Source organism: Lactuca sativa, chromosome 4 (assembly GCF_002870075.4).
Source record: "Lactuca sativa cultivar Salinas chromosome 4, Lsat_Salinas_v11, whole genome shotgun sequence".
In the NCBI taxonomy this organism is placed as follows: Eukaryota; Viridiplantae; Streptophyta; class Magnoliopsida; order Asterales; family Asteraceae; genus Lactuca; species Lactuca sativa.
In genome coordinates this window covers 202,520,237-202,544,892 of record NC_056626.2, presented here as the reverse complement: position 1 = coordinate 202,544,892, position 24,656 = coordinate 202,520,237, and the positions used below count along the sequence as shown (strand labels likewise).

Sequence of the window (24,656 nt, the reverse complement as noted above, 5' to 3'; positions counted from 1 at the left end):
TATGTCGTTTTATGTGAGGTCAAAATATTGAGCATGTTGGAAGAGTAGAAGTTTGATAAGTGGAAAGGAAAAATTAATAGTTTGGAGGCGGAATAGATGAAGTCATAGTAAGTTTAGATGACAAAATTGAAAGAGTAGGAGTTGGAGAGGCGGAAGACAAGATCATGAGGATGAGAGAGTGGTCAAAGGGACTATGTAGTTTGGGAGAACGGAAAAATTGAAAATGAAGTCTTAATGTAGACGACTAAGTCATTTCAACATTACAAAATGAATCAATACAAATGTTTTATTTTACTTATTGTTTTGGTTTTTTATATTTCTAGTTTATTTATAAAATTCAAAAAACTTGCATATAAATAGACGGATCATTTTCGAGTTATATTCGAGTTGAAATTTTCAACCCTAACCATACATGTTTAATTTTCGTGTCGTGTCGTGAAATCTGTTTATTTAAACGAGCTGAAATATCTTACCCAAACTCGTTTATTTCTTGTTGGGTTTCGTGTCATGTTAAATTTTGCCACATCTACCTGATTGTATTATATTCTTTTTGAAACAATATATTCTATTATATTTATTTATTTATATATTAATGTCTAATCATAATATTTATTAAAATATGATATGTTTAGAAAACGAGTAATTAAACGAATGATGTTAAATATAACATTTTAGATAGACGCAGATAACTTAAATAAATTCACAAATATATATATATATATATATATATATATATATATATATATATATATATATATATATATATATATATATATATATATATATATATATATATATATATATATATAACATTTTAGATAGATGCAGATAACTTAAATAAATTCACAAAAAAAAAAAAAAAAAAAAAAAAAGGTTAACCATTTGAAAATGTCTAAGTCAATGGAATGATATGACGAAAATGTTATTAACTCATAAGATAGGTACATCGTTAAAGTGCTCTAATTTTCGGCTAAATACACGTATGCACCAAAACACTTTGATAATGAACCCAAAGTCTTGAAATAATATTATATCAGTGAAAAGGGAGGGGGGTGTGAAGGAGAATACCTAACATGAAACTCTAATGAAAACAACACAAGTATACAACAATAACTATAATAATCCTAACATTAGTATTTAGTAATGAACAATTAACTTCTTGGCCACTAAACGGATTCCAGCATTTTCTGGATAGTTATACGGCTCTAAACACAAGTAAGCATCCACAAAGCCACCGGGACGAAACAACCAATCCAATTCTGCCACATCATAACCACTACACGAAACCATTTGTGGTGCAGACAAAGAAGATGATGATGATGATGAATCCTTATGGTATATCTCTGTCATCCACCCACTCCTCTCTCCATCTTCAGTCCTTAAGCTGTACAAATTACAAATTACTCATACTAATAATTCAAATCTAATCATATTTTTTTTATTTTTATTAAAACAAGGACAATATATATATATATATATATATATATATATATATATATATATATATATATATATATATATATATATATATATATATATATATATATATATATATATATAAAGAAATAGTGTAGCAGGTGTTAAAACTAGCATGATTTTTTATTCATCATATCATATGTACTTCATAAAATAGCATCTTGCTTTTTGAAATGATTTCTAATTACTTTTATAGGTTAATTAGTCATAAAACTTACTTTAATCTAACGGTGGGTGATTCAGAAAACTTTCTGTTAACAAGAGGTCTCCATTCAGAGTTGCAATCAAAACCCAAGAATCTCTTGGTAATATGATCACATGCATCAAGTAGATTACATAGAGTTGGAGAGTTTGCATCTACCATAAAACTTAAGCGTGGTCTTCCAGCATAATCAAGATATTTTGTGCTTAATCCAAATCGTATTCTCATAGAATCACAGCGGATCTGTAACGGAATGTCTCTGTGAAGGATTTGTATTTTTTGGAACCTGTGAAAATAGGGAGAAACGGATACTACAGTGATTGACGCCATGCAAACTTCATTATATGGAATGGCGTTATCAGATTCAACTGGAATTGGAATTTGTTCCCTTGGATTTATAGATTCCTGTGTGATTGGTATGTTTGAGTGAGTTTGCATTATAAAAACTTAGACAATGTAGTTGGAAGCTATAAAATCTTGTTTGTTTACGACAAATATAAAAAAAAAAAAAAAAAAATGGGATGCAACATTCCATACGGAATGTGATTCCTTCACAAGGGATGTTTTTATTCCATGGGAAGGGAGCAGTGTTTTTTTTTTTTTTTTTTCTTTTCTTCCCTCATTGAATGATATATTATAATTATAAATTACTTTTATTATATCATCTTCAATAATTTTAACATTTAAAAAATTTCAGAATTTCAATTAATTTTTTAATCTTCCGAAAAAGCTAAACTATATTATTTGAAATATATTTAACATGTGTTTTAAAAGAAAAGTAATATGCACATGTGCACTTTGTTTAAACACTTTGTTTAAAGATATATCTTTATTTACTTACAGGTTAGTTTTATGATTTTATTTATTTATTTATGAATTTAGTTTTATTGCTTTTCCATTTATACACAATAAACATGATTGAATGACCTATTCTATTCGTTCAAGCCAACCAAATATAATAATAGAATATAATTATATATTTTATTACTTTGTTTATTTCAGTACGTTAATTCCATTTCATGATTGAATGACCTATTCTATACGTTAATTCCATTTCATCGTATCAAACAGACTCATACAGAAATGAATGTTTAATTCATTGAGAAATTACCAAGAAAAGAACTGTAGCGCAACACTTGACAACTTCAAAATTCATTCGAGCATCGGCTAAACTCCTGAAAGTTGATGTTGAAGGAGAAGAATTAAGATGATGATGTTTTTATATGAAAATTTTACAAATTTTGAATTCTAAAATGTGGTGATGCGTATATTATATATTTGTAGGTGGATAGGGAAATTACCTATGTCTTTGTTGTCCAAGCCCAAAATAAGCAGCAAGAGTGTCAATCTTAACAAATCAAATCATGAGCAAAAGTTTGAAACAACAATTTTTGAAGAAAAAAATATTGACAAATTACAAAAAAATAATAATAATAATAATAACAAATGTACTTTGTCTATCTTTACTTTTATGTGCAATAGATGTTTTATTAGCATATATATATATATATATATATATATATATATATATATATATATATATATATATATATATATATATATATATGTGTGTGTGTGTGTGTGTGTGTGTTGTGTCTATTTTTATGAAGAAAAAAAACTTGAAAATTATTCATCTTCATAAGGAAAGTCAGAAAGTCGAAAAGTTTATTGCAACAATTTTGTTTTGTAATTGCAAACAAAATAGAATATTGTTGTAATTAGTTGCCTAAAATCGGAAGTTCAAAATCTAAAACAAATTTAATTTATTCATATAAAGAAAAATAAAGTTAAAGGGAAAATCATTGTAATGCAATTAATTATATATGTGTTTTTGTCTTAGGCTCCACAAACTTCCCAAGATTTAAGGCATCCAACTTTCTTTTGGGTTAATAATAGTCAATTTTGTTAATATCAATAGCAAGAAGCCCCGATGATCTGATGTTTTATATATTTTTTATATGTTATTTTGAATAAAAAAAAAACTATATACCTAATGATGTCAGGCCCATTTAAAATTGGGTTAGGATCTTCAAAACAATCAAACAAACTTAGGGGCACAAACTATCATTCCTCTAGGATTAATATGTTTCCTTCTACTTGCAAATGATTAATGCGTCTTCCTATATGTATGTATGTATGTTCATAGTGTGAAAACTAAAACCAAAATATTTTAAAAATCTTGAAATCATTGCCGTTCAAGATAATTAATCTATATTGAACTATATTCATTTAAAACTCCTATTTTTCAACCTATGCTAATTAATTGCTTGATTAATTGAAAAAAAATCCTATATAAAAATATTATTTCATGCTTAATTACTCACAATAAAAGAAAAAAAAAGGTAAATGATAAAATATGTTGGGGAAAGTAAATGTGAATATGATAATCAATGTTTTAAAAACCTAAAAGGTATTTAAGTGATTCTTTCAATTTTAATTTATACTTACGTATTTTTCATTCTACTTTCTTTATATTGGAGTCAAAAGAAAAAAAAAATATTTATCTATTTTAATTTATTTGTTACAATTAGTTTGAAGATTCATGATCTTAGTTTGCAATATTCTATATTTTTTGTTTGATTGAATTTCGTTTTCAGCTATGTAACTACTATAATTTATAAAGTATAATTATTCATGTATATTTCATTCGAATATATGTGATTGAATTTCTTTGACAACGTGATGATGTATTCAATTTTATTGTAATAAAAAGAAAACATAAATAGATTTTACTTCTTAAACAATCCACATTATTTTATGTTTTCAATTATGTTGTAAGAATCTATTATTTATTATATCTAATATCTAATAATAGATACATATTTTCAAGCACTATATTGATCTTAAATTGCCATTATAAACCAATAGTTTTTTAATTTATGTACATTTAGTAGTTACAATTCAAAGGTTTTTAATTTATTGTTATTAATAACTAGTGACTAATGATTTTTTATTTTCCTCTCATTTATAACTTTGTAACTTTTATTAGTAAGTTTTACTCACAAAAATCATTCATGTGTTTGAAGAGATTTATGATTCAAATATGAAAAGTTAAAAAAAATTAGTTTTGTTAAATCTTTGTACAATAGTGATTGTATATATCAAATGTATGTTGATTTTTGTTGAATATTTAGATAATAGGGTTTCTATATATCACATGTATATTGATTTTTATATATTTTTTGTATGATTGTAGGCATTAAATTAATAAGTTTTTTTAATACAAATGTTATAATAGATGTTTTAGTATTTTTATGTTATTAAAAGTCATAATGTTTATTTTTTCATACTTTTTGTTATTCGTTATATATATATATATATATATATATATATATATATATATATATATATATATATATATATATATATATATATATATAATAGAAGCTTTAGTATTTATTAAAAATTATAGTGTCTATTTTCATACGTTTGCTAATACTTTAAAAATTATAATGTCTATTTATTAAAAATTATAATGTCTATTTTCATACGCTTGTCATTCGTTAATGTCTATTTTCATCACTAATACTATAATAGATGTTTTAGTATTTATTAAAAATTATAATAAAATTATCAATTAATGGCATACATCACTAATACTTTAAAACTATAACAATTGAAACATATTTTTAAAAACTAAAACTCTTACTACAACTTAAGAGTTTTTCTATTTATTTATATGTAGTACTCAAAACTTAATAGTTTTTAACTTATGATAATTAATTAGTAGTAACTAATGGCTCTTTATTTTCCTTTATTTATAACTTTGTAACTTATATCAGTAGCATATAATATATGTTTTAGTATTTTTATGTTATTAAAAGCTATAATGTTTACTTTTTCAAACTTTTTCTTATTCATTTTAAATATATGTTTTTTTAATACAAATGTAATAATAACTGTTTTAGTATTTTTTATATTATTAAACTTTGTACTGTTTATTAATATTTTTATTATTTGGTTTATGTAGATCATCATACATTTAATATATAATTTACATAACTTTAAACAGTTTATAAAATTATCAATTAATGGTTAACTTCTCAATTATTTAAAACTATAATGTTTAATAAAACTAATTGGTTAACTATAGGTTTGCTTGATTACTAACATTGATTTTTCAAGTAGAAATATAAATAATAGTTTGGTAAGAATTATTATTTTACTTATTTAATTGTATCTGTGACAACCCGAAATTTTCTATCATATACAGTCAAGCACTTCATTGAAAGTCAAACTTACTTATGCTAACTTTTAGCATAGTTTAGAGTCTGTTTGAGCATTCTGAGCTATAATACATCAAAGAATCAAATTCTAGAATGGGTCAACTAGGGTTCCAAACCACCAATCAAGCCTTAAACCCTCAAATGAGGAGTTTACGGCCATGAGACCATGAGTTTACGGTCGTAAACTCCATGCCTATATAAGAAAAACTTAGTCATTTTTCATTCATTCTTGCCATTTCAAGCCTAGAATTCGAGTTTGCTCTCAAGTATCATCAAGATCATTCATTCCAATCTTCAATCTAGTAAGTGATCTTTCCATTTTCAACTTCATAGCCTTACACATCTAGTGAATACATATGATTTCATCCATGAAATCTCTTCATTTGATAGATCTTCAAGTGTTCTTCATTTCACCAAGAACACACACTAGTGTTCTTGGACCTTAAACACTCTTGCAAGCTTCCTATAAGTAAGTACACTCCTCCTATCTAATTATATGCTTAGATTACTTGCTAAACCTTTGAAAAACTCCAAAAATGCCCAAGAACACATGGGTTTACAGCCAAGGCAAACTCCTTGGGTCGTAAATACCATTAGGTGTTGCATATGTGCTTCCATTACCTCCTAAGGCTTGGATATTGGACTAGGACCCTTTATACTTAAGCTATAGACCTGAAACTACAAAATGGTAAGAGGTGCCATGGGTTTACGGCCGTAAACCCACTAGGGCCGTAAACTCCATGGAGTTTGGTCCTTGGGTCGTAAACTCTAAAGCAAGGTCTTACAACCTTTAGATGCAACCCAAAGTTCCTATAACACTTAAATCCAAGTGTTTTCCATGTTAGAGGGTGTTTATACTTGCTTAATTAGTGTTATAATCACTAATTAGTTACATATAATATATCTTTATATGTTAATAGGATCATTGTGTGTGTTCAAGTCTTCACTTGACACCTTGCACCTTGTCCAACACTTCCACCCAATCCACTCACTATAGGTGAGTTCATACCCCTTAATCTACCTTTTAAATGATTTTAAATGCTTTCATGGGGGAATACAAGTAGAAAAACATGTAATTATATAATCAATCACATGTGATTTATAACTGTGTTTCAAACAATGGATTTCATATACGTCAGCTGTGTTTCAAACAATGGATTTCCTATACTGCAAACTGTGTTTCAAACAATGGATTTCATATACTTCAACTGTGTTTCAAACAATGGATTTCATTTACTTCAAACTGTGTTTCAAACAATCGATTTTATATACTTCAAACTGTGTTTCAAACAATGGATTTCATATACTTCAAACTGTGTTTCAAACTATGGATTTCAATTACTTTAGACCTTGTTATCAAACAAACTACTTTTAAATCGGTTTATAAACTGACATCAAGTCATTATTATTTATTGTTCAAAACCTTTAAATGTATTACAAAACCTCATTCTAACTTTTATATTGCTAAAAACCATATCTATACATTTATGTTACAAGTATATATGTATTGATATGAGAGTTTTTAATTCTTCTTCAGTTCCAACACCCTTGAGTAGCAAAGGTGTATAGACATACTTGGACATTCAAACTACATTCTAGTAAACTATAATTGGCATAGTTAGGAGATACTAATTACTATTCCTAGCACAAGGAAACACACAAGAGTCAGTTCATTCATGAGTCTATACTATATACTATATGAAGAGAATTGCTAAATACTATCCTAGAAAGACAATTACATACTACGAGACTGACCATCCTACCCATGGCTGCTAGCTACAGCGGGACCTGTCATCAACGGATGATCTCGGTTGTACTGTTCGACGATTTACCGCGTCGTGTTTATCCTATACAAAAGGATACAATTTCAATGATTATACTAGGAAGACTACTACATACTATATGAAGAGAATCACTGTATACTATACTAAGTAGACTACTACATATTATATGAAGAGAATTGCTATATACTATACTAGAAAGACGATTACATACTACGGGGCTGACCATCCTACACCTTGTTGCTAACTACAGCGGGACCTGGCATCAACGGATGGTCTCGGTTGTACTGTTCGGCGATTTACCGCGTCGTGTTTATCCTATACAAAAGGATTCGATTTCGATGATTATATAATTTTCCCTATTACTTTTATCTTGTGACACATTCACATAAACGATGAGGTAGACTATATTTTGTTAATAATAGTTGTACATGGGAAAAACCTTCATTCTTACTGAGAAGCAAACTTCCAAAACAGTCGGGTCTTGATAGGACTACTTTTTATACTAGTAGGAAATATGGTATTTTTCTAGGGTTTTCATACTTATACAAACTTTTTCATTAAATATTTACAAGTCTTTTCATCACAGCTTTACAAATCAATGACACTAAAGTACTTATGAATTCACCAGTTTAAATGTTGATCTACGCTTTCAAAATAACTTGTATTCTCAGGTCTCCAGTAGACAGGTACGATGATCAAGTTTTGAGAAGATGGAGCAGTCAAGACTCGTCTTTTATTTTGATTACTTATTTTGGTGTCTTGTTACTATGAAAGAACACACATGTATTAAAACTTTACTATTAATGCAATGGATGATGTTGTTGCTTGTTTAATACGTTGTACTGTTATGATACTTTACATGACATCCTCCACCCCTGACCCTGAACGTTTTTGTCGTTCTTGGTTTTGGGGTGTGACAGATTGGTATCAGAGTTTTGTTTATAGTGAATCGAGTATATCAAACCATAAAAGATATACAGACTATAAATACAATGGGATTAAAATACTCTGACCAAGAGTTTATACTTTTAAATAATAAAATATTTAACTAAGTATACATGCCTGCATTCATACTAAAATCAGTGTCACAATGACAAAAACAAAAGTATTACGATTGTTGAATATCACAAGTAAGCTCGGGGATGTATGGTCAGTCTTGGGAGTTGCATAGCCTAATCAACTATGCTGGTCCGAGGAGTGATTAGCATATACCCGAGAATGGTTGTGATATGGCAACAAGTCTAAAAACTTACCAACACTACTACAATGAAGACATTAGGAGTATTTTGTGTTACTATAATTACTTATTTGAGAACTAAAAAGGTCTTTACTAAGTGGGTCAATAGTTGCTAAGTGGATACACTAAGGTTATATGAAATTAAGGTGTCATAGACTTAGAATCTGTGATCTTTGCTTCACTTTCTGTTCCTTGTTTGGTTGTGGACTTGAAGTTAGAATCACTTATTTGAAGGTCTATCACGTCTTGATTTCATATAACTAGTATGCATTATGCAAGTATTGAAGTACGGGTAAGGATCATCCTATAATTATCTAAATTAGTACGGCTATTTATATAAGATTCTCACATCCCTTTTCTCGCATAGATATCATGGTTGGATTCCATCCCCATGGCGACCTGTACTTCCCAAACGAAGGCAATTATGGATGGTATGAAGAAGAGCCACTAAATGATCATCCAATCCCTTTGGATGATCACCTTGCTAAAGGCCTTTTGGATAGTGCTAACTTCGAGCCTGAGGTTGAAAACCTACCCCCAGTGGCTCCCAACCCAAATCCTAACCCTCGTTCGGCTTTTCAAGGCCCGACGCCTCCTTGGGTAGAATGCTTGGAGACATGGAGCGAAGAAACAAGATCAACCTATGCCATTTAATGGAGACCGAAGCTTCTATAACCTAAGCGAAGGAGACTCAGCAGACAGAGTTCTGCCAATCCTGATCCATAGAGTTGCCCGAAACGAAATCCAGGGCAGGACAACTCTCCATCGTATCGTAGAGGTTGATGCCAATGCAGGAATGCATACCATCCGCACCATTCTTCTTGAAGATGCCCGTAAAAGGTCTAGGAGAGACCATGAGGCCCTGTTACAAGCACTAGCTGAAACTCGAGTTGAAGTCATAGAGTTCCGAGTACACTAGAGGGTGTACGAAAAACACCTACTTGATATGGAGCATCAGCTGGCTGAACTAAGGGTTCATCCAATGGATACTTGTCACCAGTAGGTGATGTTTTATTTTCCTTCCTTGGTATAAGGAATCGTTCTCCTATCTATGTCCTAGGTAGCACTTTTCTATGTAACTATCTTTGTACCGTAAGTACAAATAGTTAGGCCTTTATGATGTCAAAACTTTTCTACTCCGGATATGATGTAAGACCTTCTAAAAGGTCAATTTTCCCAAACTTATTACATCTTAAATATCAATGATATTGACAGTCGGCTAATTTCTATGTCAATCCTTGTTTAAATACTTTCATTCTTCTATCGTTAGGAGCATATCTGAACCTCACTTTCGTCAAAATTATTGAGCTATGGTAATTTAGCTCAAGGATCACTTCCAATTCTACTCAAAGGTTGGATCATGTCATACACCAACCAATGAAGACCTAGTTCGAAATAGCAATCATCTTGTGACCATTCTATGAACTTACTTCTACTCCTTACTAGTATTACATCATAAGGATGTATGTCAAACCACCGCGAACAGTTTAAACGAAACGAAAAAGTTACATTTACATAAAAGAGTAAGATACATCTAGTATCGATCATAATCACTCACAAACTCTTTTTCTTTCGTATAACAAAATCATGTCGTCATCCAGAAATAGTCAATCGAGCAACGAAACCCCTATCCTTCATATCGACGTCGCTACCGTGGCGGTTTTCATTGCAAACCTCAGCTCTGGCAACACAAACAAGGCTGGGAAAGGAGTTGACAATTCCGATTGTTGTATCGATCCGGGAAATCAACAAATGATAACGGTCACAAACACCCAAAGCCACAACTCGGAGTTTAAGAAACGAAAGCGTCAAGCCCAAAAGGAACGCAAGCGATTTCAAAGTCTTGCCATGCAACAGCAACCAGTGGCGACCCCTGCCACCTCAGCATCGATCAAACGATATGAGGGAACACTCCTGAAGTGTAACAAGTGTAACTATCATCATAATGGAGCTTGTCGGGTATTGCAATGCATCAATTGCAAAAAAATAGGGCACACTGCTCGTGTCTATAGAACCACCCCCACCACCGGAGCCAGCCAGGTTTGCTATAGTTGTGGCGAGATTGGACACTATTATAAGGATTGTCCAAAAGGGAGGAAAAACGAAAGCATTCGTGTCCACATAACTCCGAGTCGACACATCACTTCCACCACCGATGCTGGTATTAGCCAGATATGTCACGTATGCGGTGAGATAGGACACCTTAAGAAGGATTGTCCAATAACAAACAACTCTGGTGCAGACGGGAAGATGCTAAGGATCACTGCCGTAGGAGAGACTACTCCGGACCCACGTTGAAATACTAGGGCGTTTCGTTATAGTAGACTTATGAACTGTTAAAAACTAGTGCAACTCGAGTCTTATCTTTTGCGAGATCCCGTCAGTCAAGGGGTTCTCGTGCTGCGTATACTTTCTTTTTGTAGTATACCTTGTTCACAGCAGTAGTCTTGTAGTTAATCTAAAGTACTGAAACTCTGTTAAAAGTCGCATTGTTGTGTTTTGTCTGTAATGCCTTTATGATCAAGTCTAATGCCTTTATTTCCAAAGTGATTCTGATATTATCATATAACTTGAGTCAATTCGAACCCCACAATACCAGTTTCGTGCGTAAATCTCTTTCTGCGTAATCGCCTTTCTAGCGAACCCGTCATTCCTGAACTCCGAGGTACTCTCGCACAGAGTAACTTATGTTTCGTATCCTTCCTGAAGAAACCTCAGTAAACCTCCCCGGAATACCACTCGTACAGTACGTCAAGTTCAATCCGAAGATCCATACGGTTGATCTATCGTTGAGGAATGTAGACACAAGGGTGGTATATAATCAAGGTTCTACATGTTTAGAACTGATGATTCCGCTTTAACTTTTTTTCCTTGTTTGGATGTGAGCTTAAAGAAGAATCATTTATTCAACTACCTTTTCAATCTTAATTATATACAACTCGTATACGCGAGATTGTGATTGATGAACCAGGTATGACTTCCGATATGAACTTCAGGACGGAGACTGCTCAAGACTACGAGTGATCGTACTGCCATGCGAATAAACTTAGAATCCAATCAAATGCCTTCTAGCTGAGCGGGGAAAATAGATACAGATAGAATATAAGCACCTATCATATTCCTTACTTCATGAGTAACCGTACTTTCTTTTGGACCTTCTCGATATCTTTCCAGAAGAACTCCCAGGATTACCCCCATAACGTCAATTTCAACTTCGGAATCAAATTAGTTGCAGGGGCTACCCCTGTAACCAAATCGACCTATAGGCTAGCATCCACAGAGATGCGAGAACTGTCCAGTCAACTTAACGAACTGCTCAGCAAAGGCTTTGTAAGATCGAGCTTCTCACCCTGGAGAACTCCAGTCTGGTTCGTCAAGAAGAAAGACGGATTGTTTAGTATGTGCATCGACCATGGAGAACTCAACAAGATTACAATTAGGAATCATTATTCTCTGCCTCGCATGGATGGATTGTTTAACCAACCACAAGGAATGAATTACCTTTCGAAGATGGATCTGAGATCCGAGTATCACTAGTTACGAGTGTTAGAGGAGGATGTCCCGAGTACGGCCTTCCGAACACGATACGAACGCTACGAGTCCGTAGTGATATCTTCCGGATAAGACCAATGCACCCGCATTATTTATGGATTTAATGAATAGGGTATATCGTCCTTACTTAGATCAGTTTGTCATTGTCTTCAATGATGACATACTTATCTATTCTCGTAATAAGGGAGAGCATAGTAAACATCTACACCAGATCTAGGAGACGTTACGATTAGAGAAGCTCTACGCGAAGTTCTCTAAATGCGAGTTTTGGATTCGAAGAGTCAAATTCCTAAGACACACTATTAGTGAAGTGGGAATTCATGTGGACCCTTCCAAAAATCAAAACCGTTGAGAACTGGTCAACACCAAAGACGTCTATAGAAATTCCAGGAGGGAGACCACGTTCCTTGGAAGTCTCACCCTGGAAAGGCTTAATACACTTCTGAGGAACAAGGAAGTGCCTCTGGTGCAGGTCCAGTGGCAGCATCGAAAAGGGTCAGAGCTGACTTGGGAGCCGGAGCGCAAGATGCGTGAGCAACATCCAGAGTTGTTTGTAGAGTGAGACTTCGAGGGCGAAGTCTGATTCTAGTGGGGGATAATTGTAACATCCGGATTCCCAGGTGTATTATTTTATTCATTTATTTTGGAGTTTGTGGAGGGACTCGGCGAGTTGGTGCTTAGACTCGCCGAGTAGGGTCGCGGATTCTCATCCGGGTTCATGACTGGACTCGGCGAGTCCACGCTGTTTAATGAAACCCTAATTTCCCGGGTTTGGGATCTATTTAAAGGCCCTTAGGGCCGTCATTTGCGGCCACCAAACCCCAGAGAGAAACCCTAAGAGATCTAGAGCGTTTGTGAGGAAGGAGAGGCCATTTTTGATCATCTTGTTGGTGTGATTGCAAGAAGGAGATGACCAAGGCAAGAGGAGGTTGAATGAGGTGCGATTCTGGTGATTTCAGAGTTCAGAGACTTCATCTTGAGGTATTTATTCGGACCTTCTTCAGATTTGGTGTTGATTCTTAGAGTTAGGATTTTCTAACCCCTATAGAGGATGGATATGTGGAGCAATTGGTCCCTTCTCGAGTTTATGCTTTGGATTTGGACTCAAAGAGGTCCAGAGACCTTAATCCTTAGAGCTTTATGAGTTATTTTGGGAGCCATGAACTTAGGATGTTATTTTTGGGGCTAAATCACCAAGTGAACCCATCTAGATGTTATATGAGTGTCAAGGTCTGAACTTTACGTGATTATCATGCTTGGGAAGGTCAGATCTATGGATTAAAGGAACAGATCTGACCTCAGGAGGTCAATGGAGTTTGTGCATGGCATGAACTCGCCGAGTCCAAAGATCAGACTCGGCGAGTAGGGTTAGGGTTTCCTGTAAATCACTCAGTGAGTAGACTTGCCAAGTTGGGGGAATAACTCAGTGAGTCAGAGGGGGATTAGAGGACTGGAGTTCAAGGCGGAACTCGCCGAGTTGTTCTTGAGACTCGGCGAGTTGAGTCGGGGTGGCCTCGCGATTCATGCAAGGTGTGACTCGTCGAGCAAGGGGAGGGACTCGACGTGCCAAGTGGGACTAAAGAATTATTGGACACGTGTAGACTCGTCGAGTCGCCCAAGTGCACTCGATGAGTCGGGTCAAAGTTTGACCGTTGACTTTTGTTGACTTTTAAGGTTTGGTTAACATTGTGGCCTTTAAGCCAAGAGACGGGTAAAATGGTCTTTTACCCTTCTGAGGGTGCTAAGAGAGGGTTGAGTATAGTTATATTTATGAGAGTATTTACTTTATGTGATTAGGCGGAGGCTAGATCGTATTTCTATCGAGTCAGAGATTTACCGAGACATCTGAGGTGAGTCTTCTCACTATACTTTACCTGGTGTGATAAGAGAATTATATGACAGAGTATTTTAGAGTTATATGCCAATGTATTTGCATGTTATTTATGTGTTGTAATTTATTGTGATATGTGATATGCATGATTTAGAGTTTATAGAGTTAGGACCTTCGGCTCCATAGAGTTAGGGCCAGAGGGCCCACGCGTTTGGTTGGAACTAGTGGAGTTTTCATTTCCAATCTTAGAAATTTAGAAAACTGTAAAAATCACTTTTCTAATTTATATACAATTTGAAAAACTGAAAATTATCGTTTTCTTGAAAAATTTTAGAAAAATGAACGATCCAAACCCGTTTTCAAAATTTCCGTTTTTTTTTTGGAAAATTTTCCTAGAAAACTAGAAAATTATTTTCATTTTCTAAGAAAATGTTTTCAGAAAATAGAGTTAAGTTTTCATTTTCCATTTTCAATGAAAATTTTAGAAAACGCGTTTGGTTGAAACCGGGAGAGTTTTCATTTTCCATCTTAGAAATTTGGAAAATTTTGGAAAACTATAAAATCACTTTTCTAATTTACATACAATTTGGAAAACTGAAAATTTTCATTTTCTTGGAAAATTTTGGAAAACTGAACGAACCAAACGCGTTTTCAAAATTTCCGTTTTTCTTGGAATTTTTTTCTAGAAAACTGTTTTCATTTTCTAATAAAATATGGTTGGGTTTTCATTTTCAATTTTCATTGAAAATGCGTTTAGGTTGGAACGGGTGGAGTTTCATTTTCCATCTTAAAAATTTGGAAAACTTTGGAAATATGTAAAAATCACTTTTCTAATTTACATACAATTTGGAAAACTGAAAACTTTCATTTTCTTAGAAAACTTTGGAAAACTGAACGAACCAAAGGCGTTTTCAAAATTTCTGTTTTTCAATTTTCCAAGAAAAACAGAAATTTTGAAAACGCCTTTGGTTCGTTCAGTTTTCCAAAGTTTTCTAAGAAAATGAAAGTTTTCAGTTTTCCAAATTGTATGTAAATTAGAAAAGTGATTTTTACAGATTTCCAAAGTTTTCCAAATTTTTAAGATGGAAAATGAAACTCCACCCGTTCCAACCAAACACGTTTTCAATAAAAATTAAAAATGAAAACTCAACTATATTTTCTAAAAATATTTTCATAGAAAATGAAAACAGTTTTCCACAACCAAACACACCCTAAATTTATTTAATGGATGTGTCACTATGTTTTAGACCATTTGCTTATGATAAACATAGATGAACCCATATTTCCTTTGAAGTCAGGAAAACTTTTGACATTATTCAAGAAGTTGCTCATAGGGAGAGCAAGAGGTTATGAAACATTTATTAGCACATAAACATTTTTTTTTATTTTTTTTTATCGAAGGTGTTTTTCTATTTTGAACTCAGCACCAATCAAATAATTTTAGGATTATAAAAAGTTTTAGGAAAATCTTGGCAATTTTGTAAAGTTGGGATGCATTAAGGACACTGGATAACATAACCGAGTGACACCATGATGAGTTTTTTCTCATCTAAAATTGAGGAAAAAATGATAAGCCTAATTGAGTATATTGAAAACATGCATGAGAAACACACCATGAAATATTATATCACAATAGATAGCTTGAAAAGTGCCAAGCATGTTCATTTCTTGAAGAAATTGAGGAAGAAATGATAAGCCTTATCAAATTTGTATAAAAAAGAATCCACATATTAATGTTTATTGTATCCCATTTTTCAACAATTATTGATCCCTTACATGTGAATATAAGTAAATTCATCTTTGATTATTAGTAAATTTATTTGTGTATGATCAAAATATTGAAATCCTAAAAAAAATGAAGTGAATTAACATAGATTAACATTTAATTTAGTAAGATTCACATGTGAATGTGACTTTTTTATTTGAGTTCATATTTGTATTATTAATTCATGTTTATCATCAAAATGTGAATGTGGATAAAAAATCCGATAGAATTAACGATTTTTGTACACAATGATCATTCACATAGAATATTAACCATAAAACTATAATATGTTAAAAAGTAATTAGTGAATTATCAATAATTGTTGAAGAAAAAACAAATACATTAACTATTTATATGCGAATTATCTTCTATACAAATTTGATGCAGTTGAAATTCACATGTTAATATGAGCAGACTCTTGAACAAAGTAACCAAAAAAAACTCGTTTTTTACAAATCACTATGAATCTTTATTTAAAAGGTGGCGAAAAATCATGAATTTTGTTATAATTACATTTTTTCTAGATAAAAAACATGAACTAAATAATTTAAAAAATAAAATGAGTTTTTTGGTATAATCATGTACATACACTCTAACATAGAAAAATCCAACCTATTTCTTTTATTGTCGATTGCTTTACATTCTAAAGTTCAAAATTAATTCTTTGATTTCTTGATTAATTACGATTCTTTATTAAATTTTTTGTCTCTATGTAATGAACATCAGCTAAATACCCGTACCTACAAAAATCGATCTTTTATTCAACAGGTAAATTATAAATTTAGTTAAATATTATAAGAAAAAAAATTAATAATAAAATTGAAACAAAGAAAAAAAAAACTTTAATGATCAAATTCAAACAAAGCGATAAAAATAAATTTCGACACTTTTAAAATTCAAATTTTGAAGATGGCTTCATCAAGATTCTGGGAATCAGTAACTAACATACCTTCAAGTCACCGGCTCTCCTCCCAAACCTCTGTGTCAACAACGCCAATGAATCAATGGTTCCTTTGGGCTCCGGCGGCGGCCGATTTATCTGCGCATACGCCTCCCTTAACCTCACGCAATCAAAACTCAATATATTGTGACCCGCCCATACTCTTCCTGTTAAACAACCCATCGATTCAATTCACAATTCAGTTACCACTTTTATACAAAATTCTGTAGTATAAAGGGAAATTTGGGATATCAAGTTACCATGTAAGAAGTCGTAAACCCTATCTGCGATATCTGAGAAGGTCGGGGCGGAGACGACGGCGTCGGCCGTGATTCCATTGGAGCGAACGAACGAGTCAGAAATTAGGGAGAGATCGTGTGGTCTAACCAGTGTACTGAAGCTCTCCAGCTCAATCAGCCTCTCAGGGCAAACTAAAATATACCCAAATTCCAAAATTGCATGCGCCTCTCCGGGTCGGGTTGGGACAGTTGTTTCCAGATCGAAGAAAGCTATCTTCGATTGGTCTACGATGGACGCCATATCGCAAATTCGCAACTGTGTGTGTGTGTGTGTGTGAGAGAGAGAGAGAGAGAGAGAGAGAGAGAGAGATGGGAGAATTAAGGCGCGATATGGGAATTAAACATCAATGGCGATGTAGTGTAGTGATCATGAATTTGTGATCACCTGCTTTATATATAGGAAGCGGAAATACAACTATACAACAGCTTTGGAGAAGAAACTTATTTTTGATAATGGAGTTTTCAATTAAAAAAAAAAAACTAAAAGTTTAAAAATACTAACTTAAAATTCGTTAATCGTTTAAGGTTTGTAAAAAATGCACAAGGACTAAAATATGACCTTTTTTTTATTCCTAAATGAAACTTTTAACGAGTCGTGTTTAGTTTGTTTTAATGGAACTTGTGACTTGTCATTCTTTTGGAAAAAAAATTAATGTGATCTTCTTAATGTTATCATGAGTTGAGCTTTTATTTTCCATTTTTATTCATGAAAACATAATTTTAAAGTGAATATCTATTAAATCTTGTAATGTTTTAATAAAGGGCAAAAGGCACTTTAATTCGTTGCTAGAAAAAGATTAACCAACATAGGATTTGTTAGTAACTTTTCTCATTCATTGGTCACTTTATTGAAAATTATTTCTCCTTCGTCAACATTTTCTGTATTTTCTTCGACAGGTATTCCATTCAAATCAAAAGGAGCTCCTTTATGCATAGTTGCCCAAAAAATTATATGTAAAAATTGAATCTAAAAAAATGATAAATAATTCAACATTCCTTAAATTTCAATAATTTATTTTTTTCACTTCTTACAAAGTTTAAGATATTTCGGCTTAGAGCATGTTCCTCGGGAAATGGTTCATTATTTGGTGAAGATACTGAGACGTCTTGCCTTGCATTCGCAAGGTAACACTGCATTACCCTTACTGATAATCTTGATTGAAACTTCTAGAATTTAAACTTTAAACCTTCTCTATGTATGCTTACACAATGAGTCATCATAAAAATGATTATTTTAGAAATACAATAAGAAATCAATCAATGATTAACTATACATAATCAGTTTTTTCGAAAAACAATATAATTTCAACTAATAAGAATATTTCAAAAATTAATTAGGGTCTCTAATCCTCAAACTCCAATAATAAACCAATTTATTAAAGAAAAAAAATGGTCGCTTACCTTCTTGGACAATGAGTCACGTGTCTTTTTTTTGGTAGCCAATCCACGCATAGGAGTAACCCTTTTTTTTTTCTTTTTTTAAAGATATGTCCAATTTTTTTGGGTGATTAAGTTCTATTATTCGGCTTTTTTCTATATTTAATGTTTCAATCCTGTATATCAACTTTTATTTTTTTTAAAAGATTTGTTAAACCCATATGTTTAATAATGTTTATTAATAAAGGATAAATACAATTATATTTATGATTATTAATTTCTAAAATGAAATATAATATTTAGTCTTATTATTTTTAACTGTTTAAATCTTAGTTTGTATTGTGTTTAATGATTTGTAGGCATATTTTTTTCAATAAGGATAATATATTTATATTATATAAAAGAAATACTCCCTCCGTCCCAAATTTATTGTCCACAGACAAAAAACACACAAATTAAGAAAAGCAATAATTAGTTTTGTTTTTTTTTAGTAAAATGACTCCCTTGACCTTTTTTAAAACCAATGGGAAATATGTATTTGTAATTATTATAGTTTACTTTATTAAATGTTAAGGGCAACATGGTAAAAATGTATATCTAGTTTTGGTAGTGGACAATAATTTTGGGACAAACTAAAATAGTAAGGTGGACAATTATTTTGGGACGGAGGGAGTATAATTATTGTTACTTTATACTATGCTACATAAAAAAAATAGAAAACATTTATATGATTACGTCAATATGAACAATTTATTTAAGAAAAATACATCTTTTTCTATTTGATTTGATATATAATTTTAATATATAATAACACCTTATCGAACAATGTTATAGACTAATATAAGATTAAATGGACTTTAAAAAATAGATTTTACTTTTAATTTTTGTCCTATAAGTTTTATTAAATAATATATTTTACAAATTAAAATTAGGTTTTTTTATTAAAAAACAAATTTTTATTTGTATTATATTTATTAATTAATAATCATTACATAATTATTATTGTAATAAACTAATAATGACATTTGATAAAAAAAAGTGTTTTTAATCATTATTGAGAAAATAAATGAATAAAATAAACCTAAATACTCTCTCCGTCTCAAAATTATAGTCAATCTTTCCTTTTTGGTTTGTCTCAAAATAATAATCTACTTCTAAAAATAAATAACATTTTTACCAAAATACTCCCTCATTATTACTAAACAACTAAGCATTTAATGGAACATTAAATGTAAAGTAAGGACAAAACTGTCATTTTATTATATAAAGTTAGTGGTAATTAATGATTTTCTTAATCTGTGTGTTTTTTGTCTGTGGACAATAATATTGGGGCGGAAAGAGTATAATAGACTAGTGTGTCTAAAATAAGACCCTTACTTTTAACTAGAAAATGTAAATTACCTATTTTGTATTGCATTTATTTTTGAAATATTTCGTTTTGTATCTTTTTACCTATCAATAATTATTATTGATTCAAATTTCTAAGTTTAGTTAAACTTTCGTTGTGTTGTATGTACAAGATTTTAAGTGTTTGAAACATTTATTAAAATGTGAATATAAATAAGTTAGATCAATTACGTAGAATATTTCTACCAAATTTCAATTAAAGGTATTTTATTTTATCTGAACAATTTTGAAACTAAATTAAAAACGAGTAGAAGAAGTTGTTAAATATGAAGGGAAAATTGAGAAGTTACATAGAAACGAAGGAATTGAGAAGTTACATAGAAACGAAGGAAAGTTTAAAGTGAAAAAGAGAGATGACGTACGTGCATGGATTCTTTGTTTTCCTTTGCCTGCAAGTTATTGGTTTTCATTTATTTTTTAATGATGCAAATTCATATATTTATTTAAAGATATATGCACCTTATTGATGTGTCTTGCACAGATTTCGGAGCTTCTAACTTCTAATTTTTGACAAAACGTTTTAGTTTAAATAAAAAGATTCATTTGGCAATACAAACATTTAGCTTTTATTTTAAACAAAACGCTTCAAATCTAAAAACTACTTCATGTAACGTTTAACAAAAACGTTACTGAGTTTTTTAAATCAATTTCTAGAATTGTCCTTAAAAATATATTGTATATTTATTTTTTTAAACAATTGTCCTTTTAAGTAATTTTATATATTTCAAAGGTTTCCAACTATTTTTGTCAAACACTCATATAACAAATAAAAGTTACAACTTTCACTTATCAGCTACCTGCTATCTGTTGTCTGCTACCAGATAACAGCTACATTTGTCAAACACGCCCATATATAATAAATAAAACTAACATTCGGGCATTGCAAATTGCAACAGAGACTTGTGTTCGTTTGAAAAATACAATCTACAAAATATATAGGAAATATAAAAAAACAAATTATAAAAATGAAAAACTCCTTCAAAAACATGTATACATACAAATATGTAAAAAAAAATGTAGAGTTAAGCTCTTGAATTGTGTTTTAGAGCCAAAGGGGTAGAATGTAACATCTGATTTTCAGGTATTTCCATTTTAGCCCTTGGCCTAATTAAAGTTTGCACTATTGGTCCCTTGTTGTTAAAAGACTCGCACTTTAGCACGTACGTTGGGCGTACGCGTGAGGTACGCGCAACGTACTTGTGAGAGATCTAGATCGCAGGATGCATGCTAGTACGCGGGGCGTACATTTGGTACACGGGGCATACTAACTCAGCTCCTAAACCCTAGATTTAGGGGTTTGTTCCCTATTTAATCCACCTTATGTCTCCCTTGGAATTTTTTTTATCAGCCTCCACTCCTTTCAAGCCCTATTCTCGAGCCTAATCCTTGTGTGTGGATATTTTGAAGCTTGTTAGTGATCTTAGTGCTCTCCTGTAGAAGAAGAAGACTATTGAAGAAGGTGGTGTTGCTTGTAAGCTTGTGGATCCAGAAACTACCTCACCTTGTGCATCTTTTGAAGGTATAAAGTTTATACCTTGACGTGTTTCTTTTTAGATCTCTTAAATGGGTTTTTATGAGCTTTTTGTCCCAAAGATTGGACCTTTGTGAGTATGAGTTACTCTAGAGTATTTTGGTTGTCCTTTTAGATGTATTAGAGTGCTTAGATTCATAAAAATGGTTGCTTGATGGTCCCTTTCCAGCCATGCAAGAGTTTGGTGGTTTGAGTATAGCTTAAGTTAGGGTTTTAAGGTTTAAGCTCTTTTCAGCCATGCAAAGGCTTAAAGTTATGGACTTTATTGATTAAGATGTTCTATGGAGGTTAGATTTATGCTTGGATTGCATGTCTTAATGATTAAGACATTTTTGAGTGATTTTTGGGATCAAAAGACGTACGCCCAACTACTTTTGGCTACGCCCCACGTAGCCAGGCGTGACCCCGACCCACATGATTCTTTGAGTACGTCGTATGTAGGGGGAGTGTACACCCAACGTATGCGCTAGGCAGTTGACTTTTGCCGAATTTTGAATTTTGGTAATGATTTAGGGTTTTGGACCATGGGAGGGGCAAAATGGTCTTTTTGCCACTAAGGGCCATAGTTGCGAAATTTGGACTTGTAAGTTGAGTTATGGACCTTAATTATTAATTAGGTTTAATTATTGTATTATTAGGCGAAGTCTAGTTCTAGCAGTTTAGGTGTGAGATTTATTTGTCATCGGTATCAGGTCAGTCTCATCACTTTTTCTTACATGTGTGGTAGAATAGTTGTATTTGTGCTGACCAGCTGAGTCTAACTATTATTATTGTGTTATGATGTTTACGTGTAACTGAGATTGCGTATAGTCTCTAGGGTTGTTGATAACCCACAGGGGGTGTGACTGTCACACCCCCAAACCAGAATGGCGGAATCGTTCGAGGGCGGATGACTTCATGTAGTATCGTAACAGTTGCATACATAGTAAAGAAAGTAAACACAACCATCATATATATAATTTAAAAGTTACATTGTTGAATGATACTTGTTTCAAAAACAAATTACAATATGATGACAAAATGAGTTTTAAAACCGACGCCTTAGCATCACTTCTCCAAAAGCTGAAGTTTACCTGTATTACTAAATCCCTGAGAAATACAAGTAGATTTGAAAGAGTAGATCAGCATTTAAGCTGGTGAGTTCATAAGTATTTAATCTTAATATGTGTATAAATTTGAATGAAATTATTTGTAGATATTTGAAAACTCCTAGAAAATCTCATATTTCCTACTAGTATAAAAGTAGTCTTCTACCAAGACTTACTTTTTTGAATGTTTGCCTTTAGAATTCCAATATTTGTCCATAAGTGTGTGGTAGTTTAAAAGTTCCAAAACTGGAATGCAAGTGTTTTTCATGCCTAGAATAGTGGATTTATGTATGTATAAAATCGCTAAGGCACTTGATAACCCCATAAATCAACGTGTTCTTAATGCTCCATGTGAGTTTTACTACCATGCTATTGACCCAGACTGCGTGTAGCAACGTTCTTCAGGCATTGGAATGTTATGACATTTGTCACCCCAGACCTGCCCGTCTAACTGTAGCTAACAGTTTAGGTGCGGGATTGTCAATCCTGTATAGATCTATACACAAGTATCACGCTCTCCCTACAAGAGATAATGGTATATAATATAGGACTTTAACTGCATACTTGAAAGTACGTGAAGTTGAATGTCTCACAAAACTTAGTATCAAATAGATTTACGTATGAAAAGTCCATTTGTTCTTGTATATGAAAGTATTTCCTTGATATATTAGTTATAGTATGTAAAATCTCATGATTTCCTTGTAAACTATACCTATTATAGTTTTTCCAAAAGTGTGTTTCGTTTGTATGGTAAACCCTAGTGTAGTGTCGACTTTGTATGTAAAGTATAACATTTGAAATAACATTATTTAACATTTATACTCAAAATATAAATAAAGTGTTTGATATTTATATAACAACATGTTTCATTTTAAAAGGACAAAGTGTTATCGTGATATGTTGCATGAGAACGTTTTCGTATAATAGTTATAAATCACATATGATTGATTATAACCAAAAGTATAGCAAAAGACCTATGTTATTCACACGAGGATAATCGTGTGTTTACTTGTATTTCCCCCCTTAAAAGTGTATAAAAGCATTACAAAGCATTTGAAAACGTAGTTATAGGGGTATGAACTCACTTGGGAGAGTGAAGATGGTGAGATGAAAACCGAGTAAAACTTCGACAGGAGAATGTTGATTTCTCGGGAATCTCGGAAGTGTAAAACCTTCCTTCGGAACTTGGATGTGAAGACCGGGGCTTCGGGGGTTAAAACACAGAGCTTTGGCACGAGAGAGAAGAGAATTTAGCACCTAAACCCGAAACCATCGGTTTTCTATTTATAGGGGTGAATTTTGAGAATTCACGTCGTGAGCATGGGTGGCTCACGTCGTGAGCTCGGCCTGGTCTTCCTCCTTAGACTTGACAACTCGTTGATAGGCTCTGGAACCCATCAGTTATAGGTTCACGTCGTGAGCCGCCTGACAGTCTCGAGTTTCGTGTCTCGAACTTGTAAAATCCAAAACTTCCGCGTACGAGCTCCGTTTTCAACGTTCTTTGTATCCATGCGTAGGTGAGATTATGCTCTACAACTCTCGTTTAGACTCCGTCGGCTAATTTTGAATTTATTTTTAATATTATATTTTTAACAGGCCAGGACAGGAAAAGTCTGTTAAAAATCCATAACTTCTTCATCCGGTGTCCGTTATCGTCAGACTTTTTACCGTTGCGCTACTATTATTGAGATCTTCGATTCTTATTTAGGTTATTTCAGCCAAAAATCCCTCGATCTCTACTTCGAGTTTTTAGTTGTCTACCGCTATCCCGAAACTTAAAAAAATCATAACTTCCTCATACGAAGTCGGAGTTTGATGTTCTTTTTATGCATGTTCACGGTTCAATGATATCTACGATTTTCATTTAGATACTTAAGGATAAAAAGTATTTTATTAAAACTTCGCATTTTACGTTTAATCGTATTGAGGGTTTTGTTGTGA

General features: G+C 32.3%; 1 protein-coding gene across 1 annotated transcript; it reads right to left on the bottom strand.

The window, feature by feature from the left end:
* Window positions 1-897: 897 nt before the first annotated feature.
* LOC111894886 (protein NEN1) lies at window positions 898-17,804 on the bottom strand. The gene is made up of 6 exons (XM_023890973.2): window positions 17,274-17,804; window positions 17,023-17,180; window positions 2,980-3,026; window positions 2,790-2,853; window positions 1,695-2,083; window positions 898-1,384 (listed from the first exon to the last, which is right to left on the bottom strand). Exons 1-6 carry the CDS (start codon window positions 17,551-17,553, stop codon window positions 1,138-1,140), a joined length of 1,185 nt encoding a protein of 394 aa, XP_023746741.1. The 5' UTR covers window positions 17,554-17,804; the 3' UTR covers window positions 898-1,137.
* Window positions 17,805-24,656: the final 6,852 nt, after the last annotated feature.